Source organism: Dermacentor silvarum, unplaced genomic scaffold, assembly GCF_013339745.2.
Source record: "Dermacentor silvarum isolate Dsil-2018 unplaced genomic scaffold, BIME_Dsil_1.4 Seq462, whole genome shotgun sequence".
In the NCBI taxonomy this organism is placed as follows: domain Eukaryota; kingdom Metazoa; phylum Arthropoda; class Arachnida; order Ixodida; family Ixodidae; genus Dermacentor; species Dermacentor silvarum.
The window spans coordinates 44980-65131 of NW_023606272.1; the positions used below are offsets into that span (position 1 = coordinate 44980).

The window sequence follows — 20152 nt, forward strand, 5'->3', positions numbered from 1 at the left end:
CCCCCATCGCGGAAAGATCTCGCAGAATCCCGAAGCGCCATGTCGTGTCGTACGCTTTCTCTAGATCTAGAAAGACCGAAAGTAAAAACTGTTTATGTATAAACGCATCTCTGATGTTTGCCGCGATGCGAACAAGGTGGTCTATTGTTGACCTACCTTCTCGGAAGCCACACTAGAAGGGGTCTAGTATTTTGTCATTTTTTAGGAAACAGATTAAGCGCCGGTTTATCATTTTTTCATACAACTTGCACAGGCAGCTTGTTAGCGCTATTGGCCTGTAGCTGCTAGCTAAAGACGGGTCCTTGCCTTGTTTAAGAATCGGGATGACTATGGCTTCTTTCCATAAGGAAGGAATAATCCAGCCGCCCACATGGCATTAAAGAGAGAGGGAGTGTTGTCAGTGTTTCGGGGTGCAAGTACCTAATCATTTCGTAGATGATACGGTCGCCACCTGGCGCAGAGTTGTTGCAACAAGCAAGAGATGCTTAAGTTCGGCTAAGCTGAATGGTCGGTTGTAAGCCTCATTTGATGAACCTTTGCGATTAAGGGGCTGCCGCTCTTCGCGTTCTTGGAACTTCGGGAAAGATTGTGTATAGTGCGATTCACTCGATACATATTCGAAGTGTTTGCCTAGACTATCTGCCTGGTCTTCCAGGCTATCACCTTGGCTATTTACTAAGGGTAGGGGATGTGACTCCCGACCTATTAATTTACTTACTCTATTCCAGACTTTCGTTTCATCGGTGTACGAATTTATGCTGGAGATGTACTTTTCCCAGCTCTCTCTCAGCACGTCTGCGCGTTCTCCTGCCCTGCGATTTTGCTTGTTTAAAATTCATCAGGCTTTCGGATTTTGGCGAGTCGCGAAGCAATCCCCAGGCTTTGTTTTGATTTTTACGTGCTTTTTGGCATTCCTCGTCCTACCAAGGCAGGCGACGCTTATTAGCTAGTCCATTAGTTTGTTGTATGCACCTTTCTGCAGCGTCAGTGATAAAACCCGTTATATACGCCACAGCATCGTCTATGTTAAGAGAGGCAATGTCATCCCGGCCTAAATATTGTCGCAACGTCAGAAACAGAGGTCGCACAGCCCTGATCAAGAGGAATAGCAGGAGGTCGCCTTTTTTAATACAGCGCGCTGCCGCGACTTCTTCTTCTTCACCGCGCCTTGATAGAAACGCGCGTGCCTGCTCGCATATTCCTCCTCTTCATCAGAGTACAGGCGCGGCATTTGCTTCCCTCCGAAGGAAGCATCGTCCCGATGCGTAACTTAAGCATATGAGGGCGGCGTACAAATGGCACAGAGTAAGACACGCAAAACAAAACCAAAAAAACAACAGAAAAGAACAAACGAAACTTAGTTCGACAGATACGGCTTCATCCGCACCACATGCACCACTTCGGGTAAGTGCTTGCGGCTTCTGGAGTTACTCTCACTGTCAGGAACGACCTCGTAGGTCACGTCGCTCAGGCGTCGAATCACTCTGTATGGCCCAAAGTACCGTCTTAGCAGTTTTTCAGAAAGTCCACGACGGCGTATGGGTATCCAAACCCATACTTTATCGCCGGGAGTGTAGATAACGGACCTGTGTCGAAGATCGTACCGTTTTGCATCTTGGCCTTGCTGATAGCAGATACGTACGCGGGCAAGCTGTCTAGCTTCTTCGGCGCGCTGAGTAAATTCGACAACGTCGGTAGGTATGTCGTCACACTCGTGAGGCAGCATGGCATCCAACGTCGTCGTGGCTTCGCGACCGTGGACCAAGCTGAAGGGCGTCATTCGAGTAGTTTCTTGTCGAGCGGTATGTATGCGAAAGTTACGTAAGGCAAAATCTGATCCCAGTTCTTGTGTTCCACGTCGACGTACATGCATAGCATGTCTGCGAGGGTCTTATTAAGCCGCTCGGTCAGTCCGTTGGTCTGGGGATGATATGCGGTTGTTTTCCGGTGGTTTGTACCACTTAGTGTGAGAACCGAGTCAAGAAGTTCTGCAGTGAAGGCAGTTCCCCTGTCTGTGATGACTACTTTTGGGGCACCGTGCCGAAGGACGACGTTCTCGATGAAAAATGAGCCGCTTCGGCTGCTGTGCCCCGCTGCGTAGCTTTAGTCTCCGCGTAGCGCGTCAGGTAATCGGTTGCGACAATGATCCATTTGTTGCCGGCTGTAGAAGTTGGAAATGGGCCCAGGAAATCCATTCCAACTTGGGTGAAAGGCTGTCCTGGTACCTCGACTGGATGTAAGAGACCTGCAGGCTTGCCGGGAGGTGCTTTGCGTCTTTGGCAGTCGGCGCATGTTTGTACATGATGTTTCACAGCAGCGGGTAGCTTTGGCCAATAGTACTTGCGTCGGAGTCGGGACAGTGTTCTCGTGTAGCCTAGATGACCTGAGGTGGCTTCATTGTGGCATGCTGTTAGTATTTCTTTGCGAAGTGATATCGGTACGACAAGCAGGTACGTGCTGCCGCTGGCAGAAAAGTTCTTTTTATAGAGAACATCATTTCGCAGACAAAACGACGGCAGTCCCCTGGCATAGAGTCGCGGGACGTCTGTACTTCGGCCTTCCAAGAAATTAATGAGTGGGAGCAGCTCTGGGTCGTGGCGCTGCTCCTGTGAAATGGTGACGGCGTCGACGACTCCCAAAAATGCAGCGTCAACGTCCGCGTCATCGGTACCTGCGGGCTCTACGGGTGACCGCGAAAGGCAGTCGGCGTCGGTGTGCCTTTTCCCTGATTTGTAAATTATGGTCATGTCGAACTCCTGAAGCCTAAGACTCCAGCGCGCCAAACGGCCAGATGGATCTTTCAAGTTAGTCAACCAACAAAGAGAATGATGATCGCTGACAACCTTGAATGAACGGCCGTACAAATATGGGCGAAATTTGGTAACCGCCCACACCACGGCGAGGCATTCCTTCTCGGTAGTCGAGTAGTTTTCCTCCGTACGAGAGAGTGTTCGACTGGCGTAAGCGATTACTTTTTCGAAGCCGTCTTGCCACTGCACCAGTACGGCCCCCAGACCAACATTGCTCGCATCGGTGTGAAGTTCTGTAGGGGCTTCCAGGTCAAAGTGCGCAAGAACTGGAGGCGTTTGCAGGCGCTGGCGTAGTTCGTCAAATGCTATTTGCTCATTTTCACCCCACAGAAAGGGAACATCGTCTCGTGTAAGGCGTGTTAACGGGGCAGCAATACGAGAGAAGTTCGCAATGAACCGCCGGTAATAGGCGCACAGCCCCAGGAAGCGCCTCACTGCCTTCTTGTCGGGTGGTGTGGGGAACTTTGCCACAGCGTCTATTTTTTCTGGGTCCGGTCGTACACCCTCGTGACTGACGACGTGGCCGAGGAAGCACAGTTCACTGAAGCCAAAATGACATTTCTCGGGCTTTAACGTCAGGCCAGCTGAGCGTATGGCTTGAAGAACAGTGAGTAACCGGCTTAGGTGCTCCTCGAATGTAGCCGAGAACACTATGACGTCGTCTAAATAGACCAAGCAAGTTTGCCACTTCAGGCCTGATAGTACGGTGTCCATTAAACGCTGAAAAGTGGCTGGCGCTGAGCACAGACCGAAAGGAAGTACCTTAAATTCGTAAAGACCGTCGGGGGTCACGAAGGCCGTTTTCTCACGATCTCTCTCATCGACCTCTATCTGCCAATACCCGCTTCGTAGGTCCATTGATGAAAAATAACGTGCATGCCGCAGCCTGTCCAGCGAATCGTCAATGCGTGGCAGCGGGTAGACGTCTTTCTTCGTGACTTGGTTTAATTTGGTAATCGATGCAGAAGCGCAAGCCGTCTTTCTTTTTGACCAAGACCACGGGTGAAGCCCAGGGACTGTTCGAAGGCTGGATCACGTCATCCTCGAGCATCTTGGTCACTTGCTTTTGAATCTCTTCACGTTCCTTTGGAGCTACACGGTAGGGGTTTTGTCGAATCGGCCTCGTGGTATCATCCGTGATTATACGGTGCTTGGTCAGCGGTGTTTGTTTCACTTTTGACGTAGTCGAAAAGCAATCTTCGAACTGGTGTATCAGCTCCAAGAGGCGCTGTCTCTCAGAAGGCGACAGGGTGGAGCTGACGTCGAAAGACAAATGTGTCGAGGCCGGAACGGTCGTGTCTTGACGTTGTAAAGCCAAACAATCGTTTACTTGAATGACTTCGTCGCAGTAGGCAATTGCGGTGCCCTTTTGAATGTGACGGCGTTCGTCGCTGAAGTTCGTCAGAAGGACTTCCGCTTGCCCATGAGTCATGTCGAGTAGGCCTCTAGCAATCGAAATGCCGTGGGTTAGCAATAGTGCAACAATTTGCTCCGCGATCACATCCCCATGGTAGGGCTTCCGGCACGAGACAGATACAAGGCGGCAGGAGCGCGGTTGAATGGTCACATCGTCGGCGAGTCGCAGACGCTCATGTTGCCCGTCATGAGTGGTGTCGGCATAGGGGCTTGCAGAGAACGTCACCATACGGCCCGGAATGTTTATGACGGCGCCGTGATCTCGCAGAAAATCCATCCCTAAGATGAGGTCTCTGCAGCAGTCGGGGATAATGACGAAAGTGGCAACGAAGCTGGAATCACCGATGTGAATTCGAGCGGTACATGTTCCTGTTGGTGTTATTACCTGGCCACCGGCACTTCTTATGTGTGGCCCGGTCCACGGCGTCTTCACTTTCCGAATGCGGTCGGCCAGCTCCTGCCGCATGATTGAGAAGTCTGCGCCAGTATCAACAAGTGCTGTAACGTGATGTCCATCGATGAGAATGCTAATATCGGCACGGGCAACGTCGTCGGCGGTAGTATTCGTCGTCGTCGTATCGTCCTCTTGGGTAGCGTGGGGGGTATTTTTGGCGTCGCGACACTGGGCAACCTTCCCCCCGGAGGTCGCTGCCGTTAGTTTCCCCGTCGCGGACTAGGGGAACGACCACCCCTGACGACGTCAGCGAAACTCTGGCGGTTTGGGGAAGTGTAACGCACAGGGGATGGGGACTGCAAGCGACGACGCGGTGAAGCTGCTTGGCTGGTCGACAGGTGATCACGATTCGGGGCACAACGGTCGTCAAAGCGCAGAGAAGGGGGGCGAAAAACTTGCCACCCCAGCCTCTCGATGGGGACAGAAGCGGGCAATGTGGCCAGGTTCCCCACAATGGAAACAGAGTGGTCGACGGTCGGCCGTGCGCCACAAGTCAGTACGGCGAACAGGAGGTCGTCTCACAGACTCTCGTTGCCACCACGGCACGGGAACGGTCCGAGGCTGAAATGGCGGTACCTCCGGTGAAGGGGGAGGACGTCGGACCACGTCGGCATAGCTCAATGGACGTGCCTCAGGGCATGGAGGTGGTGAGGAGAAGGCTTGCCGCAACTCTTGGCGCACGACTTCGGCAACCGAAACGACTGGAGACTCCGTAGGAGTAATGCCGAGGGCTCGCAGCTCTTCACGTAGAATGACTCTAATCATTTCCCGTAAAGAAGGCTGGTCAACACCCTGAGCTGCGGCGCTTATTGGTGTGTTGTTGGGTAGGCGATCAAAGTGGCGGCAACGTTGCTGAAGTGCCCGCTCAATGATAGTCGCTTCTTTGATGAAGTCGTCGACCGTTGTGGGCGGGTTTCGGACAAGGCCTGCAAACAGCGGTTCCTTAATTCCCCGCATAAGGTGACGCACCTTCTTCGCCTCGGTCATATCGGGATCAGCTCGGCGAAACAGACGGGCCATATCCTCCGCATACATGACGACAGATTCGTTCGGCTGCTGTACGCGAGCCTCAATAAGTTGTTGCGCGTAATCGCGCCGGTCCGAACTTGCGAATGAATCGAGGAGCTGACGCCGAAAATTGCCCCACGTGTGAAGCTCGCTTCCCTGTTCTCGTACCACGTGCGAGCACTCTTTTCGAGCGCGAAATAAGCATGGGTGAGTTTCTGTCGCTCGGTCCAGTGATTGACATCAGCGACGCGCTCGTACTGATCGAGCCAGTCCTCGACATCTTCGAAAGCATCACCATGGAAGGTTGCGGGAACGTGAGGCTGTTCAAGAGTCACCTGGGAAATGCTCGGCGCCGTCTGAGAAGAAGGAAGAGTGGCCGATGGTGTTGGAACAGCCATGCTGGTGGGAGGCGCAACGGGAGGGAATTCCGGGCTCAGGCCGAGCAGGCGCCGACTGAATCGATGGACTGGAGTCGTGACGAGAAGTGGAGCTTCCGGACTGGGTGTACGAGTCCTTATAGGGGTTGAACGCATGAGGTTCAAGGCGCCAGCACCTCCACCAGTGTCGCAACGTCAGAAACAGAGGTCGCACAGCCCTGATCAAGAGGAATAGCAGGAGGTCGCCTTTTTTAATACAGCGCGCTGCCGCGACTTTTCTTCTTCACCGCGCCTTGATAGAAACGCGCGTGCCTGCTCGCATATTCCTCCTCTTCATCAGAGTACAGGCGCGGCAATATGTTATTTCCTTAAAACGTTGCCAGTTAGCAGAGTCAACCTTCCATCGGGGAACATGTGGGAGCATCCATCTTGTTTTGTTAAGCTTAGCATAATTGGAAAGTGGTCGCTCCCAAAGGGGTTCTTCAGAACGGACCACTGCAGGTACGAAATTAGTGTACTAGACACGATACTCAAATCTATGGAGGAGTATGAATTATGCGCCACGCTGTAGTACGTTGGCTCTTTCTTATTAAGTAGACACGCTCCTGAGGAAAAAAGAAGGTTTTCAATTAGGCGACCTCTTCCATCACAACGCGAGTCTCCCCACAAGGTGTTATGTGCGTTGAAATCTCCGAGAACTATGTATGGCTCCGGAAGTTCATTTATGTAGTTTTGAAATTCGGTTTTACGTAGTTGATAGTTGGGAGGGATGTATATAGAGCTGATAGTGATCAGCTTGTCAAACAACACCCCTCGGACAGCAACTGCCTCTAGGGGCGTACGAAGTTTTAATTCCCGGCAGGCAATACTTCTATCGACTACAATAGCCACACCACTGGAAGACACGACTGTGTCATCGCGGTCTTTACGAAAAATGGCGTATTGCCGGAGAAAGTTTGATTGTGTAGATTTAAGGTGTCTCTTGAAACACAGCACCTTAGGATTAAACCTGTGTAGGATTTCTTTGACGTCATCGAAGTTGTGTAGGAGTCCTCTGACGTTCCATTGTATTATTTGTGTATTCATGTTGGAAGTGTTTTTTTGTGCTGTGTGTTTAAAAGAGACTAATTTAACTTACAGAGCCCTTGTTGGGCCCTGTGATGCGGGCTTTTTCTTTTTGGAGCGATCGCGAGATTCTCGCGGCTCCTTTGGCGCTTGCGGCGCTGTCTGGCAGGTTGTTGTGTCCATCGCCTCTTGTGAGGCGCTGGACACGCGCTCTTGCGAGCGGTTGGTTTGAGGGGAAGGCCTCGTTTCGAGGGACGAGGCCCTTGAGGCCACCAGCCCGGAGGTCGATGACCCCTTCTTGTGGGTTGGCGGAGCAGCGCGAGCTGCAGCCGCGGGGGGGCAGATGGCGTCACTGCCGGCTCACTGTGTGTGGGCCGGACAGCCGCCGGAAGCCGTTGCGACGCTGCCCCCTGACGCGCAACTTCGGCAAAGGTTTTCTTTGGCAGGTAGGATACCCGCCTGTGTGCCTCCTTGAACGTTAGATTTTCCTTTACTTTAATTGTTACAATTTCTTTTTCTTTTTCCAGGATGGGCACGACCGCGAGTATGCGGCGTGCTCCCCATCACAGTTCACACAGTGGAGAGAGTTTTCGCATGATTCAGAGAGATGCTCAGTTGCACTGCATTTCGCACAAGTCTGACGGCCTCGGCAGTTCTGCGAACTGTGGCCGAATCTTTGGCATTTGAAGCATTGAAGAGGGTTTGGCACGTATGGCCTGACACGTTTTATGTATCCGGCTTCAATGGTCTCGGGTAGAACACTAGAACCAAAAGTAAGAATTATATGTTTTGTCTTTAGCTCCTTACCATCGCGCCTCATCTTGATTCGTTTTACAGTCAAAACATTTTGTTCTTTGAATCCTTCCAAAAGTTCATCTTCGGTGAGCTCCAACAGGTCGTCATCAGAAATAACACCGCGGGTGGTGTTCATGGTGCGGTGTGGGGTCACAGTTACAGGAAAGTCTCCAAATGACACTAGATTCTGTAGTTTATCATGCTGTTTCTTATCACGGAGTTCCAGGAGGAGGTCACCGCTGGCCATCCTCGTCGCCTTGTAACCTGGTCCTATAGTCTCTGTCAGAGTCTTTGCAACGATAAAAGGTGAGATCACTCTCACGGTCTTTTCAGTTTTCTCACTGTGTACCACGTGGTAGCGTGGAAAGTTCTCAAATTGTCGGCAAAAAAATTTAAAAACTTCGTCGGTGCGCCCCCTCCTTTGGGGGCGATCAGAAAGCGCGGGAAAAGAACTAGCCATACAATATTGATGTTTCGTCAGAAACTCCAGCCACCCACCATGGAGTCCTACTAGGGGATGCTGCAGTGCCTGTAAACATAGGCCCTGCAGACGCCAGCTGTACGTCACCACTATAACCGAATATGAATAACCTAGGCAGGCTACTCACACAGGGTTAACCCTCGCTGCCAAGAAGATCGGAAGGAATATAGAAGAGAGAGGGAAGACAGGAAAGATTAAAAGTAAGAGAGAAAGACGAAGGTTGGAGAGGAGGATAGGAAAAGGCAACTACCGATTTCTCCCGGATGGGTCAGTCCGGGAGTGCCGTCTACGTGAAGCCGAGGCCAAAGGGGTGTGTTGCCTCCGCCGAGGGGCCATAAAGGTCCAAACACTCAGCATCGGCTCAACCCCCAGGATCCCCTTTTCCCCGGACACAGCTAAGCCACGCACGGTTAAACGTGGGAGGGTGCAACCCTCGTGTGCTCGGGTACGTGGTGGCACAACTCACAAAACGCCTGCTTGCGCAGACGCCCCTGCGGGACCGCATTGACTTGCCTGGGTCGTCACTCACGATCACTTGCAGCCACCAGGGAAAATCAGGGGTTCTGAATGTCTGACCGCTGACTGTGCTTTTTTCTTTTCGCCACAAATGCCATGTCACTGCCAGAACACATCAGTTCTGTCCGCACCTTGTAAATGAAAGACTTTGCTACGTTCAGAAAGGTGGAAATTTCCAAGTCACTGTCGTGTGCGGCCAGGGCGACAAGGACTGCATGGCGTTTCATTTCCTGCATCAACCTGTACGCTTCCATCATTGAACAAACTGCGCAGTATGAATGATAAGAGATCAACCAACAAGAAGCCGCACGCCTAGATAGATATGATGAGCCTGCTGGTGTTTAAGGCGATAAGGAATAGTGATCTCAAATACCTTGCGCACCCGGTAACTGCTGCTACCTCGAACAATTCTCGAAGTGCATGTCGTGGATAGTGACGTTTCAGCAATCCGAATTACGTAGGTCCACTTGGTGCGTCTGACTTCGACCCTTGAGAAGAAGGGTGCAGCGTATCGGTCTGAAATTGCAGCTTGTTTTTGTGGCGCACAGCAGTGTAATGCTTTGCAGATGCAGCACACATTGTGTACACTGGGCTTGTCAGCTTGTCAGCAACGGCCAAACCTGATGAGGGGCCCTTTAAAAAACGATCAGGACGGATAAGCTCTTTAATCGTTTTCTGGAAACTAGGAATCCAGAAAAGTGATTAGATATAAGATATTGTTTAAGAAGCTTATGGATAAGACAAATGCCCTACTGCTACACACCAAACAGAAGTAACTACATATAGTTCTTTTGAAATTAGGAATAATATGAAACAACGCAAGTTGAAATCAGCTAGCGCAAGACAGGGGTAATTGGAGATCGCAGGGAGAGGCCTTCGTCCTGCAGTGGACATAAATATATACTCTAATGAAACCTGGTAAGATGTGAAAAAAAAAAAAAAAATGTCGCAGTTTCGCCCGAAAGGCGAAGCATCAATTGCGATAGCAAATTGGTAGAGAGCTATTCGGAGTAGGGATAGTAGAGTAGTTTATCGGCCGCATAAACTTGGACATTCGCTTTGTAACTGAATTGACAAGCGTGGTGTCATCGCGCACAAGCAAACATGAATAGATCACACTGAATGACCGCAGACAAACGACTGTTCAACACGCTGGCGCGGCCGCTGGAGCGGGCAAAGAATCGTGCGGTCTATCGCTTCAACGGAAACTGAGCGGCGAATGGACAGCGAATAAAGGTCAGAGCCGTGTGGAGACACGGCCGGGCTCGAGGCGCGCGCTCGCTCGCTTCTTAAGAAGTGAGTGCGCGCGCCAGTCGAGCCCGGCCGTGGTGGAGATAAAGAGACGGTGCGGGCGACGGTGCGGGCGACGTAGTGCAAGCGTATTTGTTCGCAGAGTAGAAGCTGCTCCCCCCGTCCCTCCCGCGCTGCCTCCCCGCTTTTTTTTGCTTTCGCGGGAGATTGCGTTGCCAGTTCTCCTTGCGCTGGGTTGCAAGATAAGCATTTGGCGCCGTAGCACAGCGTCGCCTTGCCTCCCTCCCCCCCATACCCCCACGGCCTTTTGGGCGACAATTGCGTTTGCTTTCCGCCGTGCGTTGGCTCTCTGTGATAGCGCGCGTCCCCCGCGCGCTTTTACTCGTACGGCGCGCGGCGACGATTTTATCGCCCTTGGAATCTATACGGAACCTGACGGCGACGCCGACGCCGACGGCAGAAATCCAGTTGAAGTGTCCATATAATTGCTATCGCAATAAAAAATGTTTGACTAAATCTAGCACTATCGCATCAACACAACTAATGGTATTTTACAACAATGGTGACTACAGCAATGTTATACAGTAGAACAGCGGGGGTTCTACTGTAAACATTGTTCCCGGGTGCTGCGTTTTCCCGGCTGTTACGTCGTTTTCGGCTGGTCCCGGCACAGCTCCCATAGAACCCAATGCATTGGTAACCCCGCTGTTACGTCGCAATTGTGGGACCGTTCCTGCATCGTACGTTGCGAACTGCCACTCTGCACCGGCCCGAGTGGCCATTTTGACTTTTCATGTCGCTTGGCTTGGTTGCTTGACGATGGCATTGGCCGCCCAAAGTGCTGGGGGCGACACTTATGACATATTTTCAGTTTCCACTAACAAAAAGTATGGCCCTTGAGATCCGTATTTGCCGTATCATGGTGTCTATGATGCGCTGCGGCCCTAAAATTGGTTTTGGCTCATAGATGTCCCGTATAAAGTCCAAGGGCGATAACGCCGTCGCCGCGCACTGTATGCTGTATGTACTAGTGAAAGCGTGAGAGTGAAAGCGTGCGAGGGGAGCCGACGACCACATCTAAATCTCCCGCACGAAAGAAAGAAAGGAAGTGCGCCTTCTTCCGTTGCGCTTGAGGCACCGGTGAGGGGGGAGCGATAGCGGGCAGCGTTGTGCTCTGGCAGCAACTGCGTACTGCGTGGCGGTGCGCGGTCGCGCGGGCCGTATCTTGAAAGCGATCTGCCTTCGGGGCAGAGTATACGCAGTGTAGGTGCGTCGGCAGCTCGTAGCTTTCTGCGTGTGTTCTGTGTGTTCTCGGCGCTCAGTTTGCGTTGAAGCAACAGACAACAGCACGAAGGTCACTTCGCTCGCTTCTGCAGCGGCGCTTAAATTCCTCACGCCAGCGTTTGACAGCGCGTGTCCGCGCTGACACATCGAGTGTGTTGTGTTCATGTTTGCCTGTGGGCGCTGACACTATGCTTGTTAATAAGATTAATTAAGTGAATGTTTACAAGTTTATATGGACGATAAAACTAATATTCTTACTTTGTATAGTTGTCTACTAATTGCTATCGCAATCAATACTTCAGCTGTTGGGCAAATTACTACTTTTCACCCGTAAGAATTAAAATAATATTGTGTGCCGTTCAACACTACTCCCATTTCTCAATTTTTCCTGTTTCCCGGCTCATACGTTCTTTTTTTTTACGGTCCCGTGAAAAACGCATCAGCGGGGTTCTACTGTATCACATAAGCAGTTAACATTAGTCAACAGCTTTTACTTTCCACGACACATCAGAAAGAGTACCAAGAAATATGAATACGCTCGAATCTCCTCAATTTGAAAGACTGACTAACTGTTGGGCTAGTTGGTCTGACATGTGACTGGAAAACTAAGTGCAAATAAATTAGACAAAGACACGTGGAACAGACGAGAACCAATGTCGCGCTGTTTCACATGTTATATAATTTATTCACGCTTATTTTTCAATCACATCATTCATTCGAACTGCACGCTGTGGTTCTGTCAAAATTATGTGTGATTCAATGTGTGAAAACGACTGATAATTCAAACGCGTAAGCGTCTGTGCAGGTTAATAGAAACATGCTCTGCCGCCAACCATGCTCTCAGTAGTGCCAACTCGCACGACACTTCTGACCTGGCAGTGGCTGCGTGCCAGATGCTACTCCCTTTTTCCACTGCAAGTACCGTATTATGGTGCGTTTAACCTGCACCAAAATTTTTTTCAATTAACGGTAAAGTAAGGCTACAAGTTATATGCAAATTTGCTCTTGAGGTGCGGCTTCACAACAGCAACACTTTTCCCTAAAACTGTGGCTGTACTTGCTGTGCTGCCATGAGCCTCGTCAGTCATGCACACAGAATGCAGCGCTGCACGTTAAGTCCTCCATTCAATGAGCTTCCGCTATTTCAGACTCCATATTTGAAAAAATTTTCGAGCCTCTTCGAATTATCGAAATTCGACTGTAGTTCGTCCTTTGAACTGACATAAGAGTGAAGTATGTAGCCAATTTATTTCATTTAATAAGAGTCATGCATGTGACATTGACGGTATTCAAATAATGCCCATCAACCATGTTATTGATCTTTTGTCTAACACATATTTGTAACAGAGCACTATCATTAGGCATGTTTCCAAAACAATGCAACTATCAAGTGTTACTGCATTTTAAGGGAAGCCATTAAGATCACCCCATTTCTATTCTACCGGCATATTTGAAAGGCTTAGAAGAGAATAAATACGAGATTTATAAAAATTGCAGTGAAATTCTCCTTCATTTCCCTAAACAGATTCTGATCCACAAGGGCAGATCACGAAGCATGCATTTTGGTGCAAAAAGAATTCTTCAAGCTTCCGAAAAAAAAAAAAATATATATATATATATGTTGTTGCTGGTCGATACCTTGGCTTTTCCAAGTCTTTTTGACTACCTAAAACATTTATACTTGCTGAATAAGGTCAAACGCTACGATGTACGGGATAGACCTTTATCCTTATAAAATCATACTTAAGTCATATAATGCAAGTAACGAACTGTGTCTGAATCCGAGCTAGATGGTAAGGCGACATCTTAAGCGCGAATAAAACATAGACAGCAGAAAGAATGAGGACATACAGAGTCCAACAATTTATTACAGAAGAAAACCCACTTATATGCATTTGTTAAGCAGCCTGCCATTTCAGACGTAGTGAGGATGCTACAAAGAAATAAGCTGAGTTGGACAGAGAGAGAGAGGCTTTGTGGAGAACGACAATTAAATAAAAATAGTGAAAATGAAGTAGCAAAGTTTAGTATACTAACTGGTAAAGTAACAGCACTGAATTAGTAACAAATTAGTGAAATTAGTAAGACTGATAATTAGTAAAGTACCAGTACTGGATGCAGACTAAGGATTCCTAATTATTCCTCATGCTTTAATCAAATGATTTTTAGTTTAATTAGCTGCATTGACCTTCTGGCATAATGCATAAAAAAGAAGTGAAAAACGAATTTTAGGATTACATATTTGCTTTAACGCCAAGACTGTTAAGTCGTAACCTCACTTTCACGAGTTTCGAAGAAAAATTGTATATAAGTACACTGGTATCTAAGACGCACCATCTATTTTAACTGCGCTTGATCTGTTTGTGTCTCTTCTTTGTAGTGTCCCGTTTCTCAATTTAGTGCATTTGGCAATTGGTCATTAGAATGAACCAACCATCCCCTCCAACCTCCATATCGGGGCACTAATTTCGCTAAACTAAATTTTTATGAGTGACAAATTCTAGCAGAAAAAAACTTCAACGGAAACTCCTTTAGTGCTGAAAACCAGTATTTACTGCACTTCACTCAAAGCCATCGAATGCCTCGTCCTCTAACACAGTATGAAAGTTAAGCTACTTCGGCTGGTAGCGTCGTCGACCTCTGCATACCTTTTAAAGATGTTATAGGCACATCGCTTGCATTTTTGTCTGCGGGAAAAAACACTCATATTGGTCGTGCCAGAACCTATGGTTTTATGCATATGTAACTCACACCATTGTATGCGATGCACTAAGAAAGATTGTGGAAAAATATCGCAACTTGTTAGCAGTGAGATCGAGCGGAGTCGCTGCATGGCGGACACTGGCATCACCTCGCTTGCTCACCACTACGCGTTTACCGGTGCGCATACGGTGTGTTTGTTCTTTACAGACTTTGTTCCGTGGTAGATGTGCAGTTGTAAATGCTGGTATGCATTTCTTTTACCATGTACAGAAGCACTTGACCTTGCACGGTAGTCTGTGCTGTAATAAGATTGGTGACTGCACATGCCGAGTGCAGTCACTGCAGGCCTTCGTCCTGCAGTGGACATAAAAATCGGCTGATGATGACGATAATGCCGAGTACATGACATGCAATAGTCGCACTGTCCGTTCGCCAGAAATCATTTTGATTTTGTTGTCGATACGTGTTTTAGGCATGCTACAAAAATCATTTCGCATCATTCTGAACAGATGAACTGGTCGTAGCAAGAAGCGAGTGTACCGCTTTATAATTTTTCTGTGGCAATATGTTGGTTACCACACACTCTGCGGTACCATGATGCATGAAGGGGCGTGAAGAATAGTTAGCAGTAAGAAAAAACCTCGCACTCGGCCGCACAACGCTTGAAACAGCGAATCTGGGCGATTGTAGCCCAGCATTTTCCAGAAGTGTGCGCGAACTTATTACTCATGATGATGATAATTTCTTTCGCGCGTATCTAACTTACGGCCTTCACTGCATGTTGCATAGCGCAGCTTATAACACCGACATCGCTTTCCAATGCCGACACCACGTTCCAGGAGGCCCACTCGTGAATGCGTCTCTCCCTCTTCACTTTGCAGAGCACGAGCGTACGAACGCACCAGCTGTGGATGAAGACGACGACGCTCAAACGCAATTATATGATTCGCATAAATGCATGCTCTGCAAGCGTGGCTGTATAGCCTAGTGGTTACGACGCACCTTGGGACGTGGGTACGTGAGTTCGAATCCCGCCTCGGCAAGAAAGTTAATTTTCTTTTCTTTGTATTTTCTTGATACGCACCACAAATTACAGCTGGCTTAAACAGCTTCAATGTTAAAAAAAGATCAATTCTTATCACACAGCAGAATACACTTGATCTTAGGTGTACAATTCTAAGCCTAAGATCAACTAACTGTCTAACTGTCTCTACCGCTGGTACAGACAGTTAGCCCCCGAAAAGTGTGTGACGTACCCAAAGAATGCTAATTGCATCAAAAGTATGCAGACAACTACTTCTGTAGACCCAATTTTATAAACTTTGTTCCAGCAGTCAAAACTCACCATCGGTCTGACTTGTCATCTGGACTGTCCTCATCACCATCTTCCACTGACAGGTGCTCGGCCATCTTGGCTTGGAACCGGGCCAAGGCTTCCAGAGTCTGGACGACATCACACACACTGGTGTAAGCCCACCATAAGAGGGTGGCTGCCAGAGTGCCATCACCGGTTACGAACAAGAAGACAAGACAGCTTTTTCACTGAGAGACACCTGAAGTAGACAGGTAAGAAAAACAAGCAGAGTCCCCAGTAATGCTAGCCTACCCGCATGAGTGATGAAATAAAAGACAGTGCCGCGGTGAACCAGCCCACTTTCACCACCATTTTGCAGCTGCGAGTAGTCACATTTGGAAGAAAACCCCGTGAAAGCACCTGCTTTGTGACTGGAGGCACGACGGCCTTGGCCAAGTTTTTACAATTGTGGACCTGCATAGATTAGGTTGTGGTGTTTAGCGTGTTGTGTAACAGGTACCAGGCACGGGAAGCAACGGAGACGAAGTGCCGTAAGATGAAAGCTAACTTCCAAACAATGGTTCAGATTCCGCAAGATGTTTTTCATCCACTTTCATTTCCCTTTAGCTTATCATTCCCACACTTCAAATTGTGGGGTCTTCCACGTGCTCTTGGGATAAAGGAACGACAACACAGTAGCGTAAACAATCAAAAAGGCATTTATTGCACCTTTCATACACTAATGCACACTAGCCGAATTATTACTCATAGAACATTCACATGGGCGCGCGACAAATCAAGGAAGTCGACTCACCGCGACCGGATAGTTCGCCCCATGCTATGACACCATCGCCTAGTTGTTCACGTGTACGGTCACGTGAATGGTGGCGAGTTCGAACGATCCGTGTTTGTCCATACCGGTGTCCTGCTTCTAAGCCTTCTCGGGACGGTCCTGCGAAACAGGCGGCAGCTGCGAAGCACGCACGCGCGAGCAGTCCGTGCGTGCTGCTGGTCGGATCCCCAAGCCAAGAGGGCCTTCTCCCTTTTGTGCCCAAGTAACCCCACTGCCAACGCCACCTAACGGTGGGGTTACTTGGGCACAAGAGGTCGAAGGCGCTTCACGGCCTGCTTCACGGTCCGTCCCGAGAAGGTTAGGAGCAGGACACCGGTATGGACGAATACGGATCGTTTGCACTCGCCACCGTTTGCATGACCATACACGTGAACGACTAGGCGATCATTTCGCTCGCTATTGAGCGAAATGGGGCGAACATTTAACCGACATGGGGCAAACATTTTCGCTCGCTATCCGGCCACGGTGAGTCGGACTTCCTTGATTTGTCGCGTCGCTGCGTGCTGGCCGAGCTCGAGAGTTGTCCGCATCAACCGATGTGTGGCCAAATATGTCCGAATTAACGAGAGTTTCATTGCAATAAATAAAGCATACGCCTGCCGGGACCAAAGGACGTGTCCGAATTAACCGATTTTCCGAATTAACGAGGGTTGAATTAACGTTTTACTGCAAACCTAGACAGCAACACTCTGGCTGACACAATATTTTTAGATTTCGAAAGAGTGTTCGATAAGGTAACCCTTGGTCGTCTCTTAAAGGACCCCAAACGAAATTTCGCTGTGGTCGAAATTTCGAGGTTGAAATTTAGTTGTGGTGTTGCAGTTGTGCACAAGTCTACAACGAACACGTAGCCGTGAGAATGTTTCAAAATGGTGCCGTAATAGCCGAGTTACACGCGTTTGATGATCGAAAAACGGCCCTCGCTCATTTCGCTCTTTCCTTCGCTATTCTCCTCGTCGGCTGCTCTCTCCTCCTTGCCGAGTGCTGCTCCAAATGACACGTGACATACATCATCGCCAACGCGCTTCTCAAAACACCTCCCACTTCCGGTTAAGGCCCGTCCACACTAGCGGCAATATACCGACGGCGAACCGGCCTCCCGTGCCCTAGAACGTTTGCCGCGCAAGAGGTGTCCAAAGTAGACGGTAGTTCGGCCGGCGCCACCGCCCGCAGCACGATTAACGGGCCAATTGACGACGCCAATCGATGATGCCACCGGCGACGAAAACATCAGCTGCAGCTTAGCTGCAGTGCATGGCTACCCACGGGAGACGACGGCTCGGCCGTGCTCGACAGCGAGCAAAACCGCTGTTGAACGGCAAACGGCAAACGCGAAAGGCAAACGGCATGCGGCGGGTTACCATGCCGATAATGTGCTACCCGCTGTGGCTACCCGCTGTGGCTGCCACGCTGGCCCGTGCTCATGCAAAGCGTGCCGCTATGGACCCTGTGTTGCGCGCAGTCTAGAAAGGCCAACACTGTCGCAGTCTGTTCACGCAGCTAATCAGGCCGCTGAGCACGACTATGTTGGAAGGCGAGCGATTTGGCACTTGCGTTGCGGACTTCGCAAGGGCGCACAAGCGAGCAACACGACGAGGAAGAGCAGGGAGCACGTGTACCTGCTAGCAGACTAACCGGAAGTCGTAGGTTCTTGCTCGACCAAGCGACATCGACTCACACCGTCAACCGGTTGACATCACCAGATGCACCCTGCTGACATTGTGACGACGCTGGGGATACCGGAAAGGCCAGGAGAGGAGGACGGCATTGTTTTTTTGATTTAGTGGCGCGCCCGCGGCGCGTAGCGCTGCAGCGTTTTGCATCGTTAATCGTGACGGCATCCTGAACTCGATGCGCGGTTTACTTGAAATGTTAAAAAATATCCGAGGTGGTTTAGGGGGATCTCATCTTAACATTCATTGGTGTGTCGTAAGCTGGGTTCGAGGGTTTTTAACTAACCGTCAGCAGCTCGCATATGCCAACTCACACTCTTCATCCTTAACACCCATGCTTTCAGGCGCACCGCAAGGTACCGTACCTGGCCCCTCCTCTTTACTAACCCCACCGACCATTTCGCATTACAATGTGACCTTATGCGCATACAGAATTGGTGTAACACTTGGCTCATGTCAATGAATGTATCTAAAACCATGTTGATACTGAATTACAACGATTCATCATCGTTGTAATTACGTTGTGCCTAATTAGAGTATTAATAACATGCAGATTGCAAACACTGACTCATTCAATATCTTGGTGTGTATCTTGCGTGACCTAACTTGGACCTGTTATATACGCTGTAACCTTTCCCTCGCTCCTCCCTCTATTAAACAACTTGCTTTCCAAATTTTTGACCCTCACCACAATAACCTTACTAACGCCCTCGAGTCAGTTCAGAGCCACGCGACACAATTTATTCTGTCCAATTATTCGTACAATTCAAGCATCTCAGCACAAAAGGCCCAAATAAACATACCCGCTCTAGCCTCACGCCGTAGAATAGCACGTCTTGACCTTTTTCATAAGTTTTTCCATTCCTTGCCTTTTGATAACCCGTACATAAAAAGAGCCCACTGCGCAGCCGCCATCATTCAAGCGGCTCATCGAAAACATTCCATCGGGACTTTTACTATCTTCGTTTGCCATTACCCACCCACTCCCTCATGTAATGTCTCAAAGTACTATAAGCCTCACGATGTCATACCAACAAGCCCAAATCACTGCATTACATCAAGAAGAGACCTTTGAGGAAATAAATAAATGAATAAATAAATAAACAGCCAAAGCAAACTTCCGAAGAGGGGGAAAAAAAAGAAGAGAAAAAAGAAATGAGTGCAGCTTGCCCTAGTGGTGCAAGGCTAGAGCAAACAGCGGAGCTTGTGATCAACCAAGCTACAGTCAGGGTCGCTATCCCGATGACGCTGGATACACAAACGCAGACTCTTGCGTTCCCGTTCTCGAAACTCGGGATCTTCGACTTGACGACGCCTCTTCTCGGCTGCAGCTTTGACGCGGTATTCTGGATTGGCACGCCGCCAACGCGCAGATTCTCGCTTCGCCTCATGACGCGCTTCGAGATGCGGCCTGGCGAAGCGTTGACATCTCTAGGCAAAGCGAGGCACATGTGGTTGCTAGGCGATGCGAAGTGACGTCATGGCTAGACGGAGCAGCTGCGCGGCGATGCGGAGCGGTGGCGAAGCGAGGCGTAGCTGTGCCAAGTGGTCACTAGGCAACACGCGGTGACGTCATTGCCAGGCGCAGTTTCTGATCTACGCTATACGGGCTAACCTCCAGCTTAAACAGCTCCGGTGTTAGAAGACCAACCAGCAGTTAGTCTGCCTAATGTGTGCCATACCCTAAGGGGCCAGCAAACAGCATGGAGGAGAGCTGGGTTGCCGCTACGACAGGTGCATAAGGCCTCACACAACCGGCGAACAAATCAACGAAAGAGCGGGGTGGCTCACGCACGTTCCAAATGTCTCTCAGCATGAGGCAAGTGGTAGGCGGAAAGCGTGGCGACATTGTGTCCCCGGGGGTCTTCCCCAACCCGTAGCGCGTGTAATCGCAGCTACGCAGGGTTCGGGCGAATAAGGCAACAAGCGAGTCAACTCAACAACGTTTATTGCTGTGGGCAATAAAACACACTTGCAGAGGGAAGTCCGCTCTCCGCTCTGTATAATAACTAAAATAGGCTTGCCTCGTCGCGCGGTAGTCACGCAAACGAGGTCACTCACGGCTTTCAGCAGGTAAATCCGTATGGGCAGGTAGGTCAAGCGAGGTAAGAGATGCCGGGGGTCTCTCGGTCGCGCTCTTTTATGCCTTTTTGCCTTTCCGCGAGGGGAGTG

At 49.6% G+C, this 20152-nt stretch overlaps 1 protein-coding gene across 1 annotated transcript in view; it reads right to left on the reverse strand.

Annotated features, from left to right (window-relative positions):
* Nucleotides 1-20152, reverse strand: part of LOC119435114 (spliceosome-associated protein CWC27 homolog) — a 60542-nt gene that overhangs the window by 15289 nt on the left and 25101 nt on the right. The window contains exon 3 of the mRNA XM_037702056.2: nucleotides 15506-15603. Coding sequence (XP_037557984.1) covers nucleotides 15506-15603 — 98 coding nt within the window. The remainder of the gene's footprint in view (nucleotides 1-15505; nucleotides 15604-20152) is intronic.